A 27,088-nucleotide genomic window follows, 5' to 3' on the forward strand; every position below is an offset into this window, starting at 1 on the left:
ATATAAATTTCATTTAGATTCAAATATTAAAAAAAAAAAAAGCACAGTTTGATTGTCATGCTTGCAAAAAGTAGCACAGAAACAAAAACATGCACTCATCCCCATCCTGCCAACTACAGTTACTTACTTCTGAATGAGAAGCAGTTAATATTTATCAGTATAAAGTAAACTTTCACATTTATATTTCACAAGAAGGGAATATTGCGAAGTATCTGTCATATTTATAAATTACTTGGAGCATTCAAGTGACCAATCATAAAACTTCAAAGTTTCTTAGCAATTGCAGCTGTTTTTTTTATTCATCCACATTTCAAGTACAACCTATAAAATAAACTACTGATGTAACAGTATCTAGTTGAATAATATAAAAACCTATGTGTCACACCCAGCTCAAAAGAATACTGATAGTAGATAAAGTTACATTATGTTTAATTTGTGGAATAAACCTTTTCTAAACTTTGGAAAGATATTAGACCAAAAATGTCTCTTCCATGTTGTTTCTGATTGAATATAGAAGTTTTTAGATAAAGCACCATTACAGTTATTGATAAAGTAAAAGTGCCATTAATTGAATTAAGTGGAATGTTTCTTCATTTGCATTAAGAACATCATCTTTTGATGTTAATATTTTTCAGGTTATATTTTTCTTTTTATAGCTGCACACATGTAGGAATGTTTGAGTAAATTAAACTTGCTTATCCAGGTTTTGTTATTCATTAAGCATTACAAACCTATCAAATTAATCAAAATGAAACATCACAGTATAAATGTTTAGGTCTTTAACTTACTTTTGTTTGTTTGTTTTTTCAATCAGAAAACTGGCTTTATATCAAGTGAAACTGTTTTCTTTGAAATATTTGCTAGAATATAATTCCAACTTTTAAATTTGTTAAGTCTAAAATACTGTTTTAGGAATACCAAAATCTGAGATGACATCTGTTGTCAGAAGCATCAACATTATGCCTGTGATGAAAAAATTAAAAAATATCAGTTATTATGTATTGCTAGACACTAGATGACACATCTAATTTAAAATACTGGTACATGATTTTAACTGTTCCATTGTACAAATGGACTTGTATGGACCCATTAGTTCTCTAAACACAGTTTATCTCAACTATTTATGCACCAAATTGATTGTGAGATTATAACTCTATTGATTCAGAATTTCTAATAATATACAAGCCACACAAAAAATATCAAGAGAACTACAATTATCCCCACTAATTACTACTGGGGTTTCCTACATATTTCATATAAAAAGTGGGAGATTTCAACCAATATTTTGGCAAGTTCTTTACACTGAACATATAATGTATCAAAAAGTGGAGGCTAAATTATTAACAGAAACAAGTCTGCAATTGTGGGGTTAAAAAAAAAAGTATATATAAAACCATATAAAAGTTTTACTAAAGCATTCTCAAATCGTAACACTTTTTATATATACATACACCATAAAAAGAACTTTACAAATATATGCTGATTAAACTGGTATCATCAACTTTAGAAACAGACATGCAGTTTAAAGTTCAGAACTATAAGAACTCACCTGTGAACTTTTCCAAGTTGAAAACTATGACAGAAATAGTCACTAAACTAGCAACAGATTTCAAGAATAAAAACAAATAAGCATGTTTTCCTGTAACTCAACTCTCATGCACAGAAAAAAGATAAACATACAACTTTTCATTTAGTGCAAAGATTAACAGTGGGTTATATGCACTTTGTCCACTATGGGAATAATCAGCAATGATGAAAATAGTTTAAGTTTTCCTTCTTAGAAAACATTGAGCACAAAAGTAAGAGTATTGAAATTATTTATAAAACAGAACATCCAAATTTTCTATTAAAAATTACTGGAAAGACATGTCACCAACTGAGATATTTCTGTAACAAAAATAAAACACTTTGTTCATTCAGAGTTGGATACATTACAAGAGATATTACAAGACAAATACTTAAATTTTGTTGATAAAAATTCCATGTTGTACTTAGAACCTAATGCTGCTCAAATACAGAGCAAACTCTGCCAGCTGACAAATACTTCAAAACATGTTTGTGCATTTTATTTTTCCTAGATCTTTTTTTATTTGCAAATTACATTAAACTAATGTCTAAACCTTCAGTTTTTCTTACCCTCATGCTGGTATAACGTTTATCAGATCTATCCAATGTTCCTCTGGAGTAAGACCTTGTAAAACTACGACCTAATGATCCTGTTCGACTGGCTGAAGAAAGTCCCATAATCCTCTTCTGACTCTTCTGAGACTGAAAGACCGATTCTGCTTCTAATGACATTCTGAAGTGTATAAAGCTGTATTAGCTGTTTGTAAAGAAACTATCAAACTGTGTCAGCTAATTATAACCTGAAGTGTATAAAGCTGTATTAGTTGTTTGTAAAGAAACTATCAAACTGTGTCAGCTAATTATAATCTTCAAAATTTATGACAATATAATACACTACATCTAACAATAGTGCAGTATGATTGCACTATATATCTTAATCAAACTATAGAAACAAGTTGGTTGGTTGGTTGATTTAGTGTTTTATGGCACAAAGCAGCTAGATTATCTGTACCAAATGTCCAGTAAAAAAGGTAAAAATAAATTAAATGTAGTAAAATACATAAAACCAATCTTGACACCTCATCTACAATGTTAAGAGAGAAAGCAGAGTAAGAGAAGTTGTAAAGGACTTTCTCTAGCATAATGGTAATGATCATAACCCACCAGGAATATAGAAACAAAGTCATAATGTAAGTAATGTAAGGTACATATTACAATAAACAATCTAGTACTGTCACACTAAACAGCTTATTCAGACTAGAAGTTATAGAATAACGTAAAATATTATATCTAAAACAATATAGTAAAACAATAATATGTAGGGCCACCAAAATAACAGTAAAATTCTCATGCAACATATTCTTGTAATGCTGTTCTTTCATTAGCAGGTTCTTTTACATTATTGAGTGAAAATGATTCAAAGTCTAGTCCATGTAAAACTTACCAAATTAATTTATTTCCTCTTTACATTTTTTAAAAGCTTAAACAATGTGAAACATGCAACCAAACTTACAAATGACACTACCTGTATTATACTAAGGTAAAAATTAAGTTACTTGGAGCATCTCTTCAAAGATGAAATGAAAATACTCTACAATAACATTGTGTGTGTAAGAAAAAAAAAAAACTCTTCAAACTTCATATTTATAATCTATCTGTGAATTTACAGAAAAACTTGACATCACGTTTTTAGACAATTTTGTAAGATCTAGACTCATTGGTTTTTGTTTGTTTGTTTTTATCTTAACAATATCACTATGACTCAATTGCTTCTCCTCATAGCTGAAGACAAAATAACAGAATTACAAATAATGCTTACAATACTGTACCAATCCTGAATTATGAAGTCCTTTGAACAAATCTAACATAAAAAATTAAAACAACAAATTGTCCATTCACAAACTGTTTTTAGTGATTTTCTCAAGGTATACAGATGGAATGGCATATTGTCTTCTGTTGTCACTGGGGGAACATCCTGAGTAGATAGCCAAGTAAAACCACTAGTGGTTACATACTTGATGATCCTTTAGAAGCAAAAGGGTCTCTGGACTTCTCAGTAAGTTGAGTTTCCACTGACAGTCTTCCCTGGAATAATCCAATTGAATCTTCTCTCACACATGCTTCCAAAGATAAACATGATAGATTACCTTTAACATGGATCACCCATCATAATGGATTCTGTAAACCACATCATTGATTTTTTCCAGCAAGTACATTAGCCCTCCCACAGCACCTACTTAACTTTAACTTCATCATTTCATGTGGCAGGGATTGTATAATCTAGTTTTATCAGTATTAGTATCGCAGCCACTTCTCATTTTTCACTAACTGATGTAAGTACTTCTTTGGTAAAGTAATGTACTGCATCAACTGTATTCCTTAACATTTTGCATAAGACTGTTCTGAGTGCCAATTCTCTAAACAAGAGTACAGAAAACTCAGATATATTTAAACATTACATTCTCTCTCAAACATCAGTGATAATAGTGTATGCCAATAACCTCATGTGTTGCTGTACAACAACCCACAAGTAAGAGTGAAAGATCTTGATACCACATTTTTTCATCCACATATGTGGCTAATTGACTGAGAAATGTGCAGTTGTATTTTTCCACCATGTTGTCCAAAGATGGATGAAGAACTATTATTTTGATGATTTTTAACTGAAGGGATCTGACACACTTCCATGAAGTTTCATCTCTAATCTAAGTAAGGTTTCATGGGCCTATCAAATTTTAGAAAACATTAATTGACAAGTTTCCTTGCTTGTCTCTGCTTCCTAATTAGGTACATTTTATGCTTCTGGCTATTTGGTGAAATGAGATCTGGACATTTTATTATGAAAATTTGTCACTGCCACATTGTTAGTTGGACAACTTGTAACAGTTTATGTGATAAGTAGTTTTTTTCAAGTAAGAATCTGATTGGGGACAAGAATAAAAAAAAAAGGCATTTATTGTGATACAACATACTATGAGAAGAATTCAAGATACTTTTTAATAACTTGAAAATTTGCAAATATAATGGGTACATCAGTTTTGCATAATAAATTGTTTAGTCAGATTTTACATGTATACTAACTAAGGTACGTACTTCACAAACAAAAAGAAATACTACTAATGTTTATTGGAAAAGAAACATTTTACTTTTTAGAATTTAAAAGACAGTTATTGTGACAAACATTTCAAAAGTTTTAGTAATCAAAACTTCCTCTCACTGAATGTCTCAGATTTAAAAGATATTTCTGGTACCCTCCCTTCCACACATCATTGTTTCCCTCTCTATATGAAATAGCTGAGGTGTCATCCTACAATATTTAAATTAGGTAGTGGTGAATCTAGTAGTAAAATTCACCAATCACAAACAATACTTGTAACAAAACCTTTTGTAAAGATGTAATAGTAACTGGCATGCCATTATAAAATGTTTGTCATAACAAAAAATACATGTCATAAACTGTACACAATGCAACGTCCCAGTCTTTGTGAAATAGTCCATCACAACCATGATGTTTCAATTTCAGAAGTTACTCTGTAGCAAAGGACCACAAATATCAATAATAACAACAACTCACTCCAGTGATGCCCCAACAAATTACTAGTGTAGCTGTTTACATGGTGTTTCTTTCATGTACCTTTTTTCTCACATCAAAATTCATGTTTTATTACATTAATTTTCTATAGACCTTCAGCACTGAATCCATTAAAAGCATTCTCTGACACACCCCCATTTCTTCTTAATACCTAAGTATCCAGCTGCAGAGACTAAAAATACCAACTGTAGTCACTGCTTCTGCCCATTGGTATCTTCCTATTTGAGATAATGTACTCTCTTGGAAGCATAAGAAATTCCACTGTGCTCAATACATCTTTGTTTGCAATAATGGTCTTTATACACTATTCTTGAGTTCCCAACTAACTGGTTTCAAACATGCATTTTTAACTGAGCAGTATTCAGTTGATTGTTAGATGATATCCATTTTTCATCATTATCAATTCTATTTCTTGAATAACATTGTGCTGTACTTCAAGTTGGTAGTTTTTTCCTCTCCTTTGCTTCCCACTTTTGATTGTGTGTACACTCTTCATCAACATATCGTCAGTGGGATAATGCCTCAGAATTTCCATGGTTCCATCCAGAACAATCTACAAGTTGTACTGTTAAAGTTTCTGGAGCAATTTCCATATTCAGAAAATTCACCAACCACTTCAATGCTACATGATCTGTCAAAGCGTATACTTCAGTCCATAGAGATAATGATGGAAGTTACTAGGGGCTAGGACAAGCTTAACTCCTTTTGAGCAGTTTATTACCTCCTATTTGTGATATTCAATGCTTTGCTTTAGTAAACAACCATATTTTACTTATGACAAAAACTGCTCCAGTCCAGCAGTCCAACAGAATATTTTTTGGCTTTTCAAATAATTTGTATTAAGATGAGCTATATCAGAGAAATTATAGTACGAGCATAGTCTGAGAAACCCTGTTATCTCATCCAGATTCTTTGGTGTTGTCTAACTCTTGACTGAATCGTTTTTCAATGAATCTGTAGACACTCTTTTCCTGTTGTGTCCCTGGAAACTCAACTATTGACAGAATAATTCACACATTTTGGGATTCAACCAAAGGTTCTCATTCTTCAATCAATCTAATATCTTCCTTAGACCTTCATAAACATTATCAAAAGTCTTCCCACATGCTATTATGTTATCCAAGTATACAAGTGCAATGTTCCAGGATAGTTCAGACACAGTACACTTCATTAATTATAATTGTTGCAACATAATAGAAGCAGCAATAGCACATAATTCAAGTGATAATGTGTAAACCTGCCACAATCCACTTCCTATACAAAAGGCTGCCTCTCCTCAACTTGTTTTGTTGAGTTGTACTTTCCAATATTCATTCTGAAGGTCCAGTTCTGAAAACTATTTTGATTCAGATACAGCCTAAGTAGATTCAATCTTTGGCTGTGAGCAGGAACCCTTCTTTATAGCTTCATTCACCTTTTGACCATCCAAGCAAAACATTGTGAATTCATTCTTCTTCTTCTTCATAAATACAATAGGTGATGCTCAAGGCCTAGTTCTTAGTTCCATCATTCCTTGTTTCTTAATAGCATCTATCTCTTTAAAAATCTCAACATGTTGGCAAGTGAACGTCACCTGGCTAGCTGACATACTGAGGCTTCATCTCCAGTATCAATATTTTAAAATATTTTACTTGTTTGGCCTAATATATAAAATCCACTGGACACAGCATCTTGATATTTCATGAATAAGATATGTAATCAACATCATTAATCAGAGGTAAATTTTCCTTATGTGATGGTTTGATGTCAGACTTTCTACATCTTTCCCCAAAGATGACTATTACTGGTGTTCTTTGAAGTGGAAGTACGACAAGTTTTGAATCTTGTAGTGTCCCATCCCAATTTGGCTCAAAATTTATAGTTTGTCCCATTCATAGCCCTCCAGTGGTTCAGCAGTATGTCTGCAGACTTACAACACTAAAAACCAGGTTTTGATACTAGTGGTGGGCAGAGCACAGATAGCCCATTGTGTAGCTTTGTGCTTAATTCAAAACAACATTTGTCACATTCATAAACCTAAGGAGGACATTCTTATTCATCAAGTCCACAATAATTTTGCCAACCATTAATCCATCAAGACACAATGAAGTGCTTGGTTATATATAACCTGGTCATTAAAGAAAAGTTTACTTTTTAACAAATCCTTCTATGATTATTTCACTTCTTGGTGGTACAATAACTGCTCTCCTTTTTGTTATAGAAAGTTTAACTTGTGGTGTAATAATAGCAATGGAGTGCACAGGAAGTTCCTGATCACTCCTTTCTTCATATCTGGAACTCCCAATCCTTGAATATCAAATCAAGTTGAACTGTTGCACCTGTAGAACCAGTGTTGACCAACGTACTGCAAGGCTTCCTATCAATAAACCCATAGACTCATAAACTAGTTTCTTTAAACAATAAACTTTAACTCACTTGAAGCAGGTAGGAGTATTTTCTGCCAAGCTTTTCCCCATATATCCAGCTAATTCCTATTACTCAATGTCTCATTTATACTTTATTGTTCCTTTGATCCAGTTGGGCTTCAAAATTCATCAATGATGCATTGTCTCCTTGTTGTCTTAAAGGCATTGATTCCTCACAGACATACCTGTAATGGCCAAGATGTTTCCCACATCTATAACACTTCCCTCTTTATGGTATCCTTTGGGAGTTATTCCTTACAAGCCTGTGGCTGCAGTTCTTGGCAACAAGTTATTCAAAACACATTGAAACGCTTACAATCTATGGTATATTTCTTTCATCCTGTGTAATTAGTTGTCTGACTAATCTTTAAATGTGGATTAAGGTTTTCAATATTACTTGACCTGATTATCTCATAACCCTGAGATGGTGTTTAGTTGTTTATCTGTGACCTTATTGGATTCTATTCCCACTGCCAAATGCAGAGCTTCCTTTATGGATGTACATCTACTTTATTTTAGCCTATTTCTTGTATTTTTGCCTGTTATGGTGCCCATACAGTGATCACATGCCAACAAATTTTTCATTTCACAAGAAACATCCAAATAAGAACACTGAACAAGCCATTCAAAACTTTCATAAGTTTGGTTCAGATCTTTTCTTTCTTCCATACTCTGTCCAGAAACTTTGCTGCAAATATTTCCTTCTGGTGTGTCACTCCAAACCAGTTTTATAAAGTAGCTACTAATGTTTGGTAATTTTTATAGATTCCAGCAAGATGTTTAGTTAATGTTGCCAAAGCTAAACATTTAAGTAGGCAGCAAGATGAATAGTTTATTTTTCATTATTCTACCCATTCAGTATGGAATTATTTTCTAACTGACCTTAGTATGTCTACTATGATATATTCCCATCAAAATCCATTAGTTTCTCAATTGGCCAATGTTGAGCATGGCCACCTAAATTCTGGAAACTAATCTGGCATTGTCATGGCTGGAATAGTTCAAAAATGTTCTTCATTAATAGACAGCAAAGCAGTAATGGTAATAGGTGTAGACCAATAGGTTTTTCTATTCTATATTTTGTAGTAGATTGCATTTTAGGTTGGAACTCTTGAGCTGATACAGAAAGAGGTGAGACTTGTTTAATCTTTGTATTTAATAATTCATTATCAAGTATTTTACTCTGCTATTGATGTTACTTTCTGTCTCATAGATGTCTGTCTATCTTTATTTTATTAATGTCTATAATTAAGTCACCTTGTATTTCTTCAATATTTTCACTGTAGCCTTTTCACGTTTCTTCAATGTTATTGTTGTAATAAGTTGTGTATCCTGGCCAGTGGCTTTGGTTTATCAAACTTACACACACACACACATACATGTATAACAGTAATCAAAACATATAAAAAATATTGAAATCATCATGAAAAATGTGCATCTAAAAATAATTACCACAGATGGCACACATAATCAGTACTTTCACAGTCACTATTGTTAACAATGACTTATCTCCTGTAAATAACACCTTGTGTCATTATTATTTCAAAACTACAGTGATTATACACTTGTACTAGAAATGGATGAGAGTCAAATATTTTTATATTGACTAAAACACTATTTTTTTTAAATTCTCCAAAGGCTGGTTTACTGTCAGTAAATGCAGTATCATTGAAAATATGCAACTGGTTGTAATGTTTCTCTGTGCATTTCCAATATCTTCATCAACTTGTCTTCAATCAGATTTATTTATGATTTAATTTTTCTTTAAATAGTAGGTCTCTTACATTACTTCTCCAGTAAAAAAAATTAGAAGAATGTGACAGGGATTTATCTCATTTTTCTTGGCTTCCTAGAAGGTTTTTATATCTCACTGTGTATGCTTGTGATAAACTGGAATGAAAGTTAAAAGTTTAGTCAGTTATATTTCATTTTCAACAAAATATTCCCACTGCTGAAACAAGTTGTCATAATATTCTTTAATTTGCAGTTTGTTTTAAATTACCTAGTAAAAATAATTCAGAGTCCAGTCTATCAAATTTGTAGACCACATTTACAAATGATGCTAGCTTCACACGCACATTAACGTATAGAATAAATTTAATTATTCCACTTAATAGCTGGAACAAAACAACAAATAGATATAACTGTATCTTGAAACATCCTCTTGCAACAGATCATATCTGACAAGAATACAATAAGAAAATGCTGTACAGTTATTAGACAATGAGTAACATCAAAATGCAACATGTTACATCTGAATACAATATAGTAACACAGCATTGGGTAATTTTACTAGACTTAAAACTGACATCAGAGAAGCAGCATGCAATGGTTTCAAGCTTGTGTCAACATGAAGCATATTGGTATACTTCAGCTGTTTGACACTGTAAACTAAGTTAACTTTAAAAAAAATAAAAACTTAAAGCCAGTCCTTATCATTCATATACTTAAAGCTTTTTTCTAAATTCACTGCCTCTACAACAGCTGAAGGCAACCCATTCCAAAGGTTGGTCACCCTATCAAAAAAATAAAGCTCTCAGCTGAAGATGACTCCTACCCTGCCAAAATTTATAATTGTGTACCTTAGTACTACCACTCTCCCTGTTAAATATGAAAAAAGATGATACAATCTCAAACACCTCAGTCAGATCCCCCTCATAACCAGTTGTGTGGGCCCAGGAGCTAATAATTTTTGTGGGCCCTACATCCCATGTAATTTTACATAGAATAAAATTATCAATAGGCCCCCATTAAGACCATGGGCCCTGGGGCTGAGCCCAATCTAGCCCTTACCTAAACATGCCGCTGTTCATAACTCTTTTTTTCTAGATAAAAGATTTCGGCCTCTCCTCCAATGATAACCGCTTCATTCGAGGCACCTTTCTAGTAATTATTCTCTGAATCATTTCTAACAATTTGATGTCTATCCTAAGGTAAGGAGCCTATGACTGAGTACAATATTCCAAATATGGTCTAACCAGTGACTTGTACAATGAAATTATAAAATATTTAGATGTGTATTCAATATTTATGTAGGTACAACCTAAAATCTTGTTTGTTCTACCACTAGCAACAGCACACTACTTGGATGGCTTTAAAGACTGATTGACTAGTACACCAAGATTCTTCCATAACATTTTTAAGGTTACTTCCATCCAAATTTTGATACCCTATATGCAGCATTATCTTACATTTATTACAATTAAAACCTATGTACCATTAATTTGCCCACCTCTGTAAATTATTTAAATCCCTTTGTAATGCAGCAGTATTCTCTTCACAGCTAGCATCACCCAAGACCTAAATATCATCTGCAAAGTTAAGTAATTTATTGACCATTCCCTTAATCTGTCATTGATGTAAATCAAAAAGAGCAAAGGTCATAAGACTGAGTCCCGAGGTTCCCAAAGTTGTGACATTAATCCATTTTAACCAAGTTATATTTATAACAACACTGTTTTCTTCTATCTAACCACTCTTCTACCAAATTTGGTAATTTATCTCCCATACCTACATTGATAACATTTTTACAAGCCTTTTATGTGGAAAGTTGTCATATGATTCCTAAAAGTCCAAATATACCAAACCTACACCTCTACTCTCATTTACATAAAGTCAATAATGTCAAAAGATTTATAGAACAATATTTTCCCCATAGAGAAACCATGTTGACTATCCTATAAAATGAATTTTCAAAGCATGTTTTATCAGACTTTCTGAAACTTTTCCCATAACTGATGCAAGACTAATGGTTCTGTAATTACCAAGACAATTTCTTATCACCTCTCTTGAAAAGAGGAGTTTCATAAGCTAACTTCCACTCTATTGGTATCTGCCCACTATTTAAGGACTGACATAAATAGTAGTAAATGGTTCATATATGCAAACTCTAACCTCCTCCAAAGCCCTTGGGGAAATATTATTTGGTACAGAAACATTATCATTTTTCAAACTTCCCAATTTTTTTTCTTAACCACTTCAGAATTAATGCAGTCATCACATTTGATCTCATTTCAAGTTATCACCTTTTCAAGATTTCGAATACTGCTTAATTCTTCCTTAGTGAAAACCAAAGAAAAAAATCCAAAATTTAATAACCCAGCTATCCCACATCACCAGATACTAGCCTTTGTTTTCATCCCAAAGGGTTCTTCTCCCATTCTAACATTTTGTTTGCCTTTAATGTATTTATATAAATCTTTATTAATTTTTACATTTTCAGCTAACCTTTTCTTATAAGTCCTTTTCAATGCCCTAATTTACTGTTTCACCAACTTTATTAATATTCTATAATCATCTAAGGCACCATACGTACCAGCCAATTTAAATTTCTTAAATTTATTACGATTTTCTCTAATTTTCTCTCAAACTCTTTGTGAGCCAACCTGATTTGTTTTACTTCTACCCACTCTCTTCTTTCTACAAAGAATGAATTTACCTTAAATATTTAAAAATTTATCTTTAAGAATTTTCAACATGTGATCAGTGTCTCCACATAACTCAGCTGCCTAATTCACAACAGATAATTCTTGTCACATCCCTTCAAAATTTGCATTTCTGAAATTTGTAACCAAAATATCATTATTCCTTATCTCCATATGCAGCAAAAAATCAAATCTAATGGAATCATGATCACTTACACCCAGATGTTCCTTAATGTATACCTCTCATTCATTTCCATATTTAAAATTAATAAATCTAAAACAGCATTGTTTCTTGTAGGTTCCTTGTCTAATTGGTGAAGAAAGCCATTCTAAACAGTCTCCAAAAACTTTCATTCCTCATGGTTTTATTCTAACATTTCCAGCTGGAAGAATAAAATTATACAGTCCTACTGTTGGAAAAAAAAAAAAAAAATCATGGCTCACTGACCAAATTAAATTACTTATATAGTTTATCTAATATAATAAGACAAACTACCTTGCTGGCTGAATTAAGTTATTCAATTCTGTTGTTAGGTGTCTCCGTATAATGTTCTTTGAAGTTGGAATGCCCAGAGCTGTAGCCATGGTATCAGCAGAAAAAGAATGCTCCAGCACAACTAATGCACCATGGACTCCACTATCTTGCAAGTTTTCTGCATATTCCTATACCAGAGAGTATTAAACAAAATTTAATTCACAATAAGTCTAATTCTTGACAATGAATTGTTGTTAGTGCACTTTTTTTTTTTTTTTTTTTCTATTGCTCATTCAAAACTCATTATGTATAGGCTTAAAATCAAATCAATAATCTAAAAACAATGAAACAGATCAGTACTATAGATGACTTAGCTCCCCACTAAATTATGTGTTTAACAGTAGGAACTACAAAGAAACAATACATTAAAAGATCACTAAATGGAATACAATGACAAGTAAATAACAGTCTAAATGTGGAGGAATAAATAATCTAAAGTAAACACTCTTAAAATCATCAACTCTAAGAAATCAATTGTCTATATGGTAAGACTGTTTATGAAAGTACTTTTAGTAAACAGATAGACTTACTGCCAAGTCAATGCTCTTTACCCATCTGATAAACCTTTGATTGGTCCATACTAATGGGTCAAGATCCATACGTTCAGAATGCGACCTTCGTTGTGTTAATACCTGTAGAATATACACACAACTCAATAAACTTGCCCAGTCAGGATAATGTTGCATAACTTTTTATCATGTACTTTGGTGAATGTTTCACAAGATAACTTGATTTCAAGACAATTCTATATAAAATCAGAAATCATCATCATTATCCAATGCTTGAAGAATTCAAATATACTGTGAAATGTATAAAAAGGGCAAATCTCTTCTAACATAGCATTATAACAAGTAAAATGGTTGATTCCAAAGTCACAATCCCATAAATACTGGTAGTAGATTAAAATTTTAAAAAGAACTTATAAATCAAGTTTAAAGAAAAGAATGCTTATAATTTATATGTGGACCTAAAATATAATGCTGAAATGTTTGTCAGTAACACTTAAATAGATAATAAAAGTAAATGTAAAAATAAACTAATCCAACTAGCTAATTAAAACTAATTAAACAGTTTACTTCTACATTTCATACATGAACCTACACTCAAGGTAATTTTTTGCTCTATACACAATGTGTTCTCCAAATAAACCTCTATTAAAAATTCACAACACAATAATCAAATTAATATTCTTACAACTGATAGTTTTCTGTGAGATTTTACTACCAGACTACACAATTTTATTCAAGAAGAGTAAATGAGAGAAAGTATTAAACTAAGATAAAATTAAGCCATTCATTTGATGTAGTTTGTAAAATCGGGCAGAAAACCCTAAGAAGATATTAATAAACAAGACAAAATGGCAGAAAGGATTAACTTAAAATAACATTAACAAGTGAAAAATAAGCAATTTGCTTATCAAATTATTAGTCACATTTACTTATTAATTATTAGCCAAGTTGGCTTGAAACTTGTGGAAGTTGTTCTCACATAATCTATTACATGTCAAGTCCTTAACAATAATGACTTACTAGTATGCTCATGACTTCTATTAGTAATAGTAAAAATGAAACTTTCTTGTATAAAAAAGAATAAAAATACATCATATGCAACATTAAACATTATAACAAATATGACATACCTGTTTATCAAACTTTACTAAACGTAGTAAGTGAATGGCATGTATCAGGCTAACTTGGTGAAATTTCCGACACACATGGAGATGTTTTTCGAGATCTTTTTTGGTGAGTGTATCTAAGACCCTCCCATCTACAAGCTGTGACTTAAAAGATTCACTATACATGGCTAAGCCTAAACTTGGTAACCATTCTTCCACTACCCAAACATGGGTCAGAAGACTGATTTTGGGATTCAAACTGTGGAAAAAAAGAATTAGTAAAAAAAGTATATATATTTCTTCTATAAAGAAATGGAAAATTAAATAGCAAAATTCATTAATCACAGCTTGTAACTTTCAGTGAGTGAAAGGAAAGCACTAGAAAAAGGACTAAATACATTAAAACATTCAAACAAACTTCTTATGGAAGTTAAACACAAGATTAAGCACAATAATGCTGGCAGCACTAAAAGCTTTTTGGTTAAACTACAAAAATGACAAAACATTGAAAGCACACTCATAACTAATTACCACTATTAATTCAAATTTAAACGATAGAAGAGAGGCAGTATCATTGCACTCTTAATTTGTTTTTATGGATAAAAACTTTTTCATTTCAAAAGTAATTATAAAACCTGGTACTTTTCTTAAGTACAATAGAAAAACTAGGGAAGGACTATAGTCCTGGAAGCATGTATTATCTAGCCACTCTTCAGGAAAATAAAACAATGACACATTAGAAACACACAGAAAAGAACATCTTCATTTACTAAAATCCAAAGACTAGACACAGGACAGCAAGAATAAATGGTCTGTAAAACATTGTACACATATGAAACGAAATCCTTTAGTAAATGTAATGATCAAATTGAAGGCCTGATCCCCATAGAGCACAAGAAAATTGACTAATTTTGTATTAAAATACAAAAACAAGTTCAATGTTTCTTAAGTATTTTAATACTGTGACACAATCCTTCAAAATTAGTAGAGCAAGGGTTTTTTACATTAATTGAGTTACAGAACTTATCTTTACAGATACTTACGAAAATGAAGGATTACGATGCTCTTCAATTGCAAGCCGTAATTTCCTACGATGCATGGGGTTAGTGATTCTGAGTCCAACCTCCAGTTCACCATCAGTCAACTCTAGCAAAATCTGTAAATAATTTAGCAACGTCAATTGAAAATCAATTTATACTTATCACTTAAGAAATCCTAGAAAAAGAAATCCCAATGTTTGAGCTTAAAGTTTCAATAAAAGCTCAACCCTTTCTCTGAATATTAAGAACAGATGCTATCTAAATGTTAATATAATCTGATGGAGATTTGGGGATATTATTATTCTGAAACAACCAGCCAGCCAGATATCCTGTGATAAACATCAAGTTGCTTACCAAAGGGCTAGAATACTGTATACCTCTAAGTTAACCTCACAACAAGATCATAGGAGTATTTTAAAGCCAATCTTTTAATGCTTAGATAGTTTATGTTAATAAGACTGGAATGGTTTGTCTCAAAATCAGTATTGTAATTTCAAAATGTACAATTTATCCTTCATACTTGATATTGCATTTGTTTCTTGACTGTGTGAACATATGAATTGTAAACATTACTTATGAACAATTTAAACTTACCTTTCCACTCTTGACATTTTCAGCACATTTAGCACCATACTGTGGCATTCCAAGAGAGATCTCTAACCAGGAAAGTACAGTAGCAGCTTTCCAGTTTTCCATGGGAGTTTCTTGGGCTTTCTCCAACAACTTTAATTTCTCATTGTAGCTGTCCTCTGTCAATGGGCAAACACAAAGACTACTTTGTGGTGACCATGATGACCTCTGACCAGCACTACCACCTTACGACAAACAAAATAACTAACTAAGAATTTTGCAACAGTGACTGGAATTATATAACACTTAGTGAATAGGCTAGTTTGAAAGGAATTTTACTTTTACTGATGCCAGAAACCTTTGTTGATAGATCTAAAAACAGAAATATTTGAACTGAAAGTGCATTTCAACACCAAATAACTAACTTCACCTTGAAGAGTATAAGAATAATAGCACTGGTTTTCAGACTAAAATTTATAAAAGACCAAAACTTTAGAGTGAAAAACATCAGTTAGGTAAAGAACTATTTCCAAAAATACTGGAAGTTAATATCAGATTTAAATTTGGAGAGAAAAAAATTTTAGTGTTGTTGAACAGAAAATTATGGATGATCTGTGCTATTCCCACTATTGGTATTGAAACCCAATTTTTAAGTGTCGTAAGCCCTTAGGCTTATGACTGAGTTGCTGAGAAGCAATAAAAAAAAACGATCCCTGTTTCTGAAGGATATGTTGTTACATGTCAAAAAATGAAAAAGAAAAAATATAAACGTGATAGTCATGGTCAAATGAAGCAGGGAAGAGTGGGAATTACGTCATTCTTTTAACCAAAGAAACGGAAAATAAAAAATGCCTAAAAATTATATTTATTTGATTGCTCGAAATATCCTAGTTTGAAACAACGTTGCAAACCATCAACTTTCTAAATCTAATTAACTTTATAAATACTTCTTCTGTTACTGAATGTTTGAATTCAATATTCATGATTTTCAGAAATCTGTTTAACGAAGTTCTCTTAACACATTGTTGACGACTTCTAAAAATAATTTTGAACATCGTTTCTCAGCATTAAGTCCAAAGATCAACCACTCGTCCCACTTTTCCAAGCATGCTACTTTCCCTATAACCTAACAACGCTTCACTGACAGTTGGCCACGTTTGTCAATCACTAGTAAAAAGCTTAGTATACACTTGTGATTTTGTCAATGAAAGAAAGTTTAAAATTAACTCCTTCCGTTTCGATTATTTTCTACACTACCACTTTTTTACCCAGTCGGGCACTTTATTATGATAGATTAAACCTAGAAATCTTCCGCGATAAAACATTATAAGGCGTGTATCAGGGTTCTGAATTAATGGGTTGTTGATATTTGTAAATATACTTTGTAAACGATTAATGAAGTTATAATATTTCAATAATTACTTGGTAAATTTTGTTTTCAATAAACAGTTTAATAACATAATTATATTAAACAAATTAGAAAAATACTGAACTACATGCTACACACATACCGTCAAACAGACTCGGATCTGCACCTTTACGGTGGCGCCCTCTAGAAAAAATACGAGATATTGAGCCCCACGTTCCTTTTCCATCCTTCCTTCTCCGGCTTTTCTTGCCAGAGCTAACGTCAGAGATCCCACTGCTGTTGATATATATTTCCTCGGCTGAATGAGACAACCCAGGAAGACACGGTCGCTGTATACCCATGGCAGAAGTAGTGGCTGCGAAAACAACCAGGAATGATCTTATGGCAACATGAAACACAATGAACATTACTGCCAGCTATCCAACATTGAATACTAACTACGTAGATCACAACTAAAATATAACTCATAAATTAATGAAGCCAATTATACTTAGTAAATTCAGTTTAACTCTGTCACACATCTTCTGTAGAACCTTTTTTTTTTCAGAGCGGTTTCTAGTTATTCGTAACGTGAAAACACTAGAACATTTCAACACAAGTCAGTGTTAAATATTGTTTAGAAGTTGTTTTATTTAAACTAACAAAGTAACATTCGTTGATTAATCTTTATATGTAAAGTACAAACAACTTTGTGCTGAAGTCCCAGTCTTTAAAGAGACCAACACAAATGTGTCGTTATTTTTCGCTCACAAATAATCGACTAAAATACGAGTTATTTCCACTGATAAGCTACATGCATCTATGCACCGGAATTAGCAAACAGTGATTTTCATTTGTTTGTTTTTGTTATAAAGCACAATTCGTTACAGAAATGTAAAAAACCACTAATTTTCGCAAACAAATTCGAAATCAAACAGAAAAACTGTTGTAGATACGTGAAGAAACTACTTTCATAATTTCTATGTTCTTCAGCGCAAGGCTACAAATCGACGTTGCGCTGGTGTTTCAACCGCAGAAACTACTTTCATAATTTCTATGTTCTACAGCGCAAGGCTACAAATCGACGTTGCGCTGGTGTTTTAACCCCAGAAACTACTTTCATAATTTTTATGTTCTACAGCGCAAGGCTACAAATCGACGTTGCGCTGGTGTTTTAACCGCAGAAACTACTTTCATAATTTTTATGTTCTACAGCGCAAGGCTACAAATCGACGTTGCGCTGGTGTTTCAACCCTGAGGTTGATACAATCTTTAACATAACAATATCTCAAGTTTACTGTTGAATCACCGTGGTGTTTTTTGTCGTTTGTTTTTAATAATATCTGAAGTACAATGGTAATTATTCTTAATAATAATGTTTACTTAAGTTGATAAAATTGAATCTGATTTTGTTTGTTAATAACAGGTTTCTAGACGAAACAGTAATTTTCAAACCTTCTTATGCCTGGCATACATAACTTGTTAATGAAAACTTGTGTTAATGAAAAGGTAAATCACAAGAAATAATTTCATGGTGAATGAACAAAACGTAGGATGAGGGCTGACTAGTGAAATACGTTGAAACTGCCCTCCAGTTTTGAAGGATGGGGTATATTTTCTTTATTTTTTTTAATCGTTAGTAAATTCTGTTTTAGAGAACTTAAAGTGCACCCTCAATAGACAAAAGGTATTCAGGACCGTTTAAGTATAAAAGTGTTGTTGTTACGTGATGCAACATATAATTTACTATGTTAACTAGACATTACTTGATTGATATTATTATGTATGCAACACATAGCTTACTGTTAACTAGACACTACATAATATATATTGTATTTACGTATACAAAGCATTAGTTATTTTCACGAGAGTTTAATTAACTGTTATTGCTATTATCGTTGTAACACGCAATTTGTTACTAAATTTTAACTTGAAAATGTGTTTCAGAATTTTCGTGGAATGCCACACAAATGGCTATCTATTCAATACCGCCCTAAACTATGAACTGAGTGACTAGAGAGAAGGCAATTACTCAACAGCACCCACCGCCAACTTTTAGGCTACTCTTGTCTCAGAGAATCGGTTGCTCTTATAGCGTACCCACAACCCCAAATGTGAAGCAAATTCATGCAACAACGGACGCGAACTGTGAACTCTCGAATTTACGATGCGAAAACATTAATCACTAGGGTTTGTTCGATCCTAACTCGATCTTTAGTTAATAAAAGACCATTATTATATATGTAACACGTCACTTATCATTCCTCACTAGAATTATTATTATTAACTACACGTAACTTACAACATCCGTTAAATGGCACTTAACTGAGATAATTATCCATGGTTGATCCTGTTTTAACTCACCCAACTTTGAGAACAACTATTCTGCATAAAATGGATGACTTTGAGGAAAATAGTTGCGTTTCTTCTTGTTTGTTTGTTTTTAAATTTCGCGAGGGCTATATGCGCTAGCCGTCCCTAATTTGGCAGTGTAAGACTAGAGGGAAGGCAACTTGGGCTACTTTTTTACCAACGAATAGTGGAATTGAATGTAACATTATAATGCCCCTACGGCTGAAAGGGCGAGCATCTTTGGTGTGACGAAGATTCAAACTCGCGACCCTCAGATTACGAGTCGAGCGCCCAACAACAACTTGGCCATGCAGGGCCTAGTTGAGAATTTTGCGATATTTTCGAAACGATCTACTTTAATTACAGTCACGTTTTGCTCACCAAAACAGGAATATTAATAGAAAATTAAATTGTGTTTTTCTCACAGTATGTTATAAAAACCACTTATCAGTATACAGGCGCTGAATGGCAAAACGAGACAACGGTAAGCACTCTGCTCTCTCTTGGAAAGGTACACAGTCTAATTTTTTTATGAGAAACTTAAGGCCCCTTCTAGATTGTAGGTAAGATTTTAAAAGTACTGCCTGCCCTTAACAGTATAAATACTTGGCTGTGGTTATAGCTTATAGAACGTTACTTAGGTTTTGTAAAGAATTATGCCTCTTGTGTGATTTACAATATCAAAATCAAATAATTATAACCATAGTCACTTATGAAAGTGATGCAAATTTTTAGGTTTTAGAAATACAGATCTAAGGAATTGATATTTGACAAAACAAAAGTTACCTTATTCCATTTTCCCAAAATGTTTCCTGATAAGTATTTGATTTTGGGGATATAAAGTGCGTAAGTTATTGCAATTTAATCGTATGACGTCAGACGTGTTACAACCAATCAGAATAAGGAGTCTTTCACGTGTAATTTAAACGTTTCAAGCTTCTTCTCCAAAAAGTAAAAATATTCATAACTGGTATTTATTACAACTACTAAGTCTTGTATGAATGGTATCCCGTTACAGTTTCCTAGGTATAAAACATCTGGCATATTTGGTTCCACGTCACTTCCGCTCTCCCTGTGTGTCCCTTTTGTTCACTATCTTGTAGAACAATATGATCTCTTCGGCCGGAATTTCACTTTGACTTCACTATGTTGACATTGCTTTTTGTTTTTAATATCTACAAATTAAGTGGGTTTTACGAAATTCATGTATAGCTATAATATAAATATTATAATATCACCTTTGTTAAAATATGCAGCGACACTAAGTCCGTCAAAATCCAAAAACTAAATGAATAAAATATTCATTGCGCAGCTAGTGCCGATTTAGTTTGATTAAAAGCTACATTTAAGCTTTGAAATTGTAACTCCAAAATTACTTACAACAGTAGAGAGAATTTGGATCATCATCATCCACTGTTATTGCTGGAGTCCCATCGAATAACGATGATGTCGGGTCGGATCCTGGAGTTAATGTAGGAGTATTACAACTATCCCGTCCACTTAGGGTCTGGACAGTGGAAGCCGTACTCGGGCTGTGGTAGCCGTTAGTTCGAAAATGTTTGGTACTCTCAGCATCTGAAGTGTATCCCATTCTATCTCGTAACTGTGAGAAATAACGTTAGAATTATTGTATGTTAAATAACCGAAGCACAGGAAAAACGCCAAACGAGTAGATTAGAATGAAAGATACATGAGCGAAAGCTTAGTTAACATTCACAATTGCAGCTGAGAACGTTCAAATTATGGTGTATCCTGAAGATTAAAACACACAGTAGAAAATATTATCAGACTTCAAAACTTGTGAACTTGTACCGTTTATACATAAAAACTGAAATGTAAGCTTTGGAGAAGAAAGCTAGGGTTACGAAAACACTCAGAATGAACGTGGAAGCTTTGGAAGAGATGGCTGGAGGTTTGCGTATAAGGGTTTTAAAATACGTTTTATGTTAATTTAAGATAATTTTAAAGTTCGGTAAACAAGTTGAGCTTCAAATATTTACTAAATCAAAACGTTAACATATCAATACTGCGTCGAATTATTACAGAATAAAAGGATTAATTTAACAATTAAACCAAGAAGACAGGTGAACAACAAAAGTTTATAATCACCAATCCCGAAACAACTTTTGTATATCTACTTTCGTTTTTTTACTTTGACTGAACTTTATTATATGCCGTATTCATTAAAGGATCGTGCAAACAAGAAACACAACACCAGGAAATTGACAAATGGGAATATTCAACAATGTTAAAAAAAAAATATGAGTTTTTAAATATCCGACTCACTGATCTCAGCTCCTCCTGAAGCTGCCTAATTTGGGCATCCTTTAAGCCTATCTGTGCACACAAAGCAACTGAGCGTTCAGCTTCATCTCGGGCATGCTTTAAGATATTCCACTTTTCGCGATCACTTTCTTCCCTCGTATGTATCAGCTGTGAAGGAAAAGTAACCACGTTTTACGAGTTCGATATAAACTGTTAATAATTATTTGTTCTTCTTACCTAATAGAGAAAATCATGAGTCTTCAAAATAATCGCACGTGTGAGTTTCCTTATAACGCGTGTCAGGCATCACGAAAAAGACAGACAAAAATATATCCATAAAAACTAACATTTCAAGTTGTTTCAGCCTCTCAAAATAAAATAAAACAAGTCTTTCTGAAGTAGAAGAAATAACTTCAATAAAACTTCAAAATTCTCTATTTCCTTTTACAAAAATATTAAAATCGTTTTCAAGTGGAGAATTTTTTGTGTACATAGGAGCCACCTGTGGTTCTAAAACTCACCTGTTTTAAACTTTTATCACTTTCTTTCATTCTCTGTTCGTAGTTGCGAATAAAATCCCTCAGTTCTTGCTCTTTGTCTTCCAAGGTCCCGTACAACTGTTTCATCTGATTTAATAGGTCAAACTTCTCAGCCTTCAGTCTCTTACGGTCTTCTTTTAGAGCTGAATGTTCACACAGACAGTACAATACTAATTTTATGGTATTATATCTATATATACTTTATCTGCAAATTTATGTATAAATAAGCATATATAAGGGCAGATAAACGGAGAACAACGGTTCGACCTTCCTAGGTCATCTTCAGGTAAACCTTTTGGTCATATTTTTTAGCCTAAGCAGGTCGAACTGTTGTTCTCCGTTTATCAATAAAAGTGTTAATACCCATACCAGCTGTTCTGAGATACATTTTTTAAATTTTAAATAGGTTTCTTGTCACCAAGACAGATAGATAATTATATTTTATCTAAGATCTTTATACTGTTACATTATAATAGCATTTGCTTCTCTTACAACCAAGGTATAAATTTTGTTTTATAATTTCTTATACACACATTTATAGTTAGTGTTTGCAAAATGAATACTTATGGAGAGGTGTGGGATTTTTCAGAAACGTCTTAGTGGGAATGACCGTAACACTATAACGCCCCCACGGCTGTATTATGTGACGGTCAATCTCACTATTCGTTGGTAAAGGAGTAGCCCAAGAGTTGCCTTCCCTCTAGTCTTGCACTGCTAAATTAGGGACGGCTAGCGCAGATAGCCTTCGTGTAGCTTGGCGCAAAATTCAAACCAAACCAAAAGAATAAATGCTAGAAAAAAATCGGATATAAGACTCATTATTGTCTGTAAGTTTCTAAAACGTGTGTATATAAATCATTGTATGTAATAACTTATTGTAAGTTCTGTTGTTCTTTGTATATTAAAAAATATTTGTATTAAGAAAGAAAATCGTGTGTATCAATCTTGTTGGCACATATTGTAAAATTAACATGTTAATATTTAATGAACCTCTAAATGAAAATTAAAATTCCTGGTTATTTAAAATAGTATAAACTATTTCGAACTAGTTTATAATACATAACAAAGAACAAAAGGTATTCCTCTAGGTCTAATATATTGGATGCATTTACTCTCTCAAGTTGTACGAACTCCATATTTAAGATACTTTCTGAACCCTGTCACTAGACTATTAGTTAGTTTTATCCTTATAATAATATTTTTATTAGAAAAAATAGAATAAGTTCTGACTGGTGAATTTTGAAAATCGCATCAAAATCTGCAGCGATATAAAAATATTACCGAAACATGATGAACTGAATGATTACATAAATAATATTACCTGAAAGAGCTTCCTTAGCGTGTTTAAGCTCAGTTTCTAACCGTTGAATCTGAGGCCGAAGCTCGTCTTCTTGCGCATGCGCATTTTCTTTGTAGCCACGCAACTCTTCTAGCTCCCTTTGGAGAGATCGGTTCTGTTGGCTGAGCTTAAAGTTCAATTCCTCTTGTTGGCAGAGTCGTTCTTTCAGCTGATTAATATCCTCATGCGTACATTCTGTGGTTTCCAAACAATAGAAATAAAACTTCACTTCAAAACCCTTAAAAACATCTCAAACAATACCTGTAAATTATTTAACAAACTAGTATGAAAGCCCGTGAAAAATTACAAGAAAACATTATTGAATGATTAACGACAATTAGGCTTTAACTAAAATGAATTATATCTGTACCTGGAAATCGCACCTACACTTCACTTGTTTTATTAGTCTGGAAATGATTCTTTAATCACTACGTTTCTAGTAAAAACTACGCCACAAAAATAAAATATTTTCGTGAATAAAAGTACATGGTCACTCTGGAAGAAACTTAAACAGCAGTATTAAGCCTTTTCGTTGTATTCTAGGTCAAGAAGTAGAAAACAGTGCGGACATTCCTAAGCAAATTTTAAACTTTTTCGACTGTACAAAGTTATGATAAACGTATTTGATAGTGATAAACGTTTATTTTGCGTTGTGTTTGAAAGCAAAGTACATAATATAGGTGTTAATATAAAATACCTAAAAAATATTTATTAATTAACATTTATTCAACACTTTATTTTTTGAAAGATGGACTCGATAACGTGAGTAATTGTAGGTCTGTAGTATAATTTAAGCAATGAATGCTATTAGAATAATCTGTGCAATATTATTTGCACATTTCTATCATACAATAGCGCAGATTTCTACTTTTCGACACTATTGTTGAAATACTTTCAACGATAAGAAAAAATCATCATATCTTGTGAACTATACAAATCTTTTTCTCGCAGTTTCGTAAAATACGACGTGAATATCTCAGATTGATAATGACAACGGTATTCAATTATTTCTAGCTATTACATAATACTATTGTTTAAACATATCCAAATACAACAAAATACTATAGCATGTGTATTTCCTTACAACACAGTCGTCCTACTGTACAAACATACGTCTAATACATGACTCCTCTTTTGCTACAGGTTTAAAACTCCTCTTTTGCTACAGGTTTAAACCGTTTCATGATCCACAATTATCTTAATAGTTGTTTTGTTTTTTTTATGAGAATATTTCCAACTGTCACATGATACTGAAGTTTGGATATGTGAAACTATGCTATACGCTCGGACAAGTACGTGAGCATAGCTACCAAATTATGAGAGAGAAGCTACATCCTAAGCGGTTGTACTGCCACCACATATCTACATCTAGATTGTATCCAAACAAATTTTTAAGAGCTATAAGACAGTCGATACGCTGTACATAACTTTACAAAATCAGTTACCTTTTATTACTACAATCATCATATTTACTAAACCTGAAATAATAACAAATCACCATCTTACACAAGTTGTATAGATTTCCTACAGTAAACAGCAGTATTTTATTCAACTTCACATCAGTGTAAGTTTACATAAAGCTCTTGGTGTAAAAACGATCAAGTGAACACTGCTTACTTCTTATGATGTTTTTAAAAGGTAATAGATTCTATTGAATAAAAGTACACGTAACTACTTACATTTAGTGACAATTAGATATACAGCTTTTTTTTTTTTTATGAAGAACTAAAAAAAATCGCAATACAAATGCATCCTGATAATGAACAAATATTTAATATAGGTATTTTATAGCTATATTAGAAGGTCAATTATTCCCATTACTGTACAACTCTAAAAGTAAATATTTTTATAGCTCTGTAACAAAGGAAGTGAACACGTCCTCCATCGCACAATAACTTATCGCTCTCTAACTATATCAAGAAGATATTTGTACTATTGTAAAATTTTATATGAATATTTTATTGCATTATGACAATACAGATTAAAGCACTTGTAATATTGCAAAATTCTTGTGTGAATATTTTGTTGCTCTATTACATTAATAAATACATTTTTGTTTATAAGCACATGCAGTTTTGTTTAAAATCTTCTTGTCAATTCCTAACGTATGAAATCTTAAAAACAACAACAGATATTTCACCATGTGCAATTAAAAACTTTGTTTTCAAAACTACTTTAATCCTAAACAAAAAAAAAATTACCTTACTAAGTTTCTTTTGGAATCAATGGTTGTAAGCTTTCTAAATAATATGGGTATCATAATTAATTAATCGTTCTACTAATCAGGAAATATTCAAAATGCTAGTGAAAAAAGTGCGTTTGTTTTGGAATTTCGCACAAAGCTACTCGAGGGCTATCTGTGCTAGCCGTCCCTAATTTAGTGGTGTAAGACAAGAGGGAAGGCAGCTAGTCATCACCACCCACCGCCAACTCTTGGGCTACTCTTTTACCAACGAATAGTGGAATTGACCGTCACATTATAACGCCCCCACGGCTGGGAGGGCGAGCATGTTTGGCGCGACGGGGATGCGAACCCGCGACCCTCAGATTACGAGTCGCACGCCTTAACACGCTTGGCCATGCCCAGAGAGAGTTTGGTTTGCAATTGTTTTTTACTTACGTTAATCCATGCAGGAGCTGCATAGTCACTACTGGTCTTGTATATGTTTTGTATATTTTAAGGATGTTTTCAGGTGTTGTTCCATAATTTTTAACAGTTAGACTCCTAGCATAGTTTATTCTTCGCCAAATTTTAGTTTTTACGTTATTTACATGTTTTATCCAGGTAAGTTTCGAATCATATGTTAGTACTAAAAATTATGCAGATGTAGCAGTTTGGAGAAACGCTCCGTTCATGTAAATCTGGGGTTGTACTTTTTTGATGTTTCGATGATTTTCAAAATATCACTAATTGTGTCTTTGATGTGTTTATTTTGATTCTATATTTTGGCAGTATTTGTTTAGTTGTGGTTGTAAGCTAATGGCTGCAATTTCTGGTGTAGGGGCACTTTTCTAAAATGCTACATCATCAGCGAACTGTCACGAGTAGTCATGATTAGGGTCTTTAAGCGGCATGTTATTCACATACATGATGAAGAGAATAGGACTAACCACCCCTCCTTGGGGGACTCCAGCTTCTGGAGTGAAGAACTCAGAGAAAGTTCCATCTACATTTACTCTACATTATCTATTTTCCAAAAAGTTTGATAACCAGCGAATAATTCCTCGCGGTAGTTCCATTTCATACACACGGAACCGAAGAACATTGTGCCATACAGTGTCGAATGCTTTCTCGATATCGAGGAAGCAAGCGACAGTGCATTCTTTTTTATTAAAGCTATTTATTATCGTTTTAGTTAACCTAATTAAATGGTCTGTTGTTTGTCTAAATTTTCTAAATCCGTTTTTTTCCCTCAGGTAATTTTGAAGTAATCTCCAAAAATGTGGAGAGTCTATTACTTATTATTCGTTCAAAAATTTTGCCTACACAGCTGGTCA

At 32.6% G+C, this 27,088-nt stretch overlaps 1 protein-coding gene across 6 annotated transcripts in view; it reads right to left on the reverse strand.

Moving 5' to 3' along the window:
- The window catches only part of LOC143235819 (kazrin-like), a 134,695-nt gene that overhangs the window by 10,720 nt on the left and 96,887 nt on the right, over positions 1–27,088 (reverse strand). For 5 of the 6 annotated variants that reach the window (XM_076474013.1, XM_076474012.1, XM_076474017.1 and 2 more), the window contains exons 3-13: positions 23,573–23,785; positions 22,234–22,394; positions 21,734–21,880; positions 20,828–21,050; positions 17,259–17,471; positions 15,772–15,992; positions 15,181–15,293; positions 14,162–14,396; positions 13,053–13,154; positions 12,484–12,650; positions 2,137–2,299 (exon numbers count right to left, since the gene is read on the reverse strand). In XM_076474013.1, coding sequence (XP_076330128.1) covers positions 2,137–2,299; positions 12,484–12,650; positions 13,053–13,154; positions 14,162–14,396; positions 15,181–15,293; positions 15,772–15,992; positions 17,259–17,471; positions 20,828–21,050; positions 21,734–21,880; positions 22,234–22,394; positions 23,573–23,785 — 1,958 coding nt within the window. Of the gene's footprint in view, positions 1–1,549; positions 1,574–2,136; positions 2,300–12,483; positions 12,651–13,052; positions 13,155–14,161; positions 14,397–15,180; positions 15,294–15,771; positions 15,993–17,258; positions 17,472–20,827; positions 21,051–21,733; positions 21,881–22,233; positions 22,395–23,572; positions 23,786–27,088 lie in introns of all 6 variants that reach the window. The other variant, XM_076474014.1, reaches the window with a different exon arrangement.

The sequence above is a fragment of the Tachypleus tridentatus genome, chromosome 12 (genome assembly GCF_004210375.1).
Source record: "Tachypleus tridentatus isolate NWPU-2018 chromosome 12, ASM421037v1, whole genome shotgun sequence".
Lineage (NCBI taxonomy): Eukaryota > Metazoa > Arthropoda > Merostomata > Xiphosura > Limulidae > Tachypleus > Tachypleus tridentatus.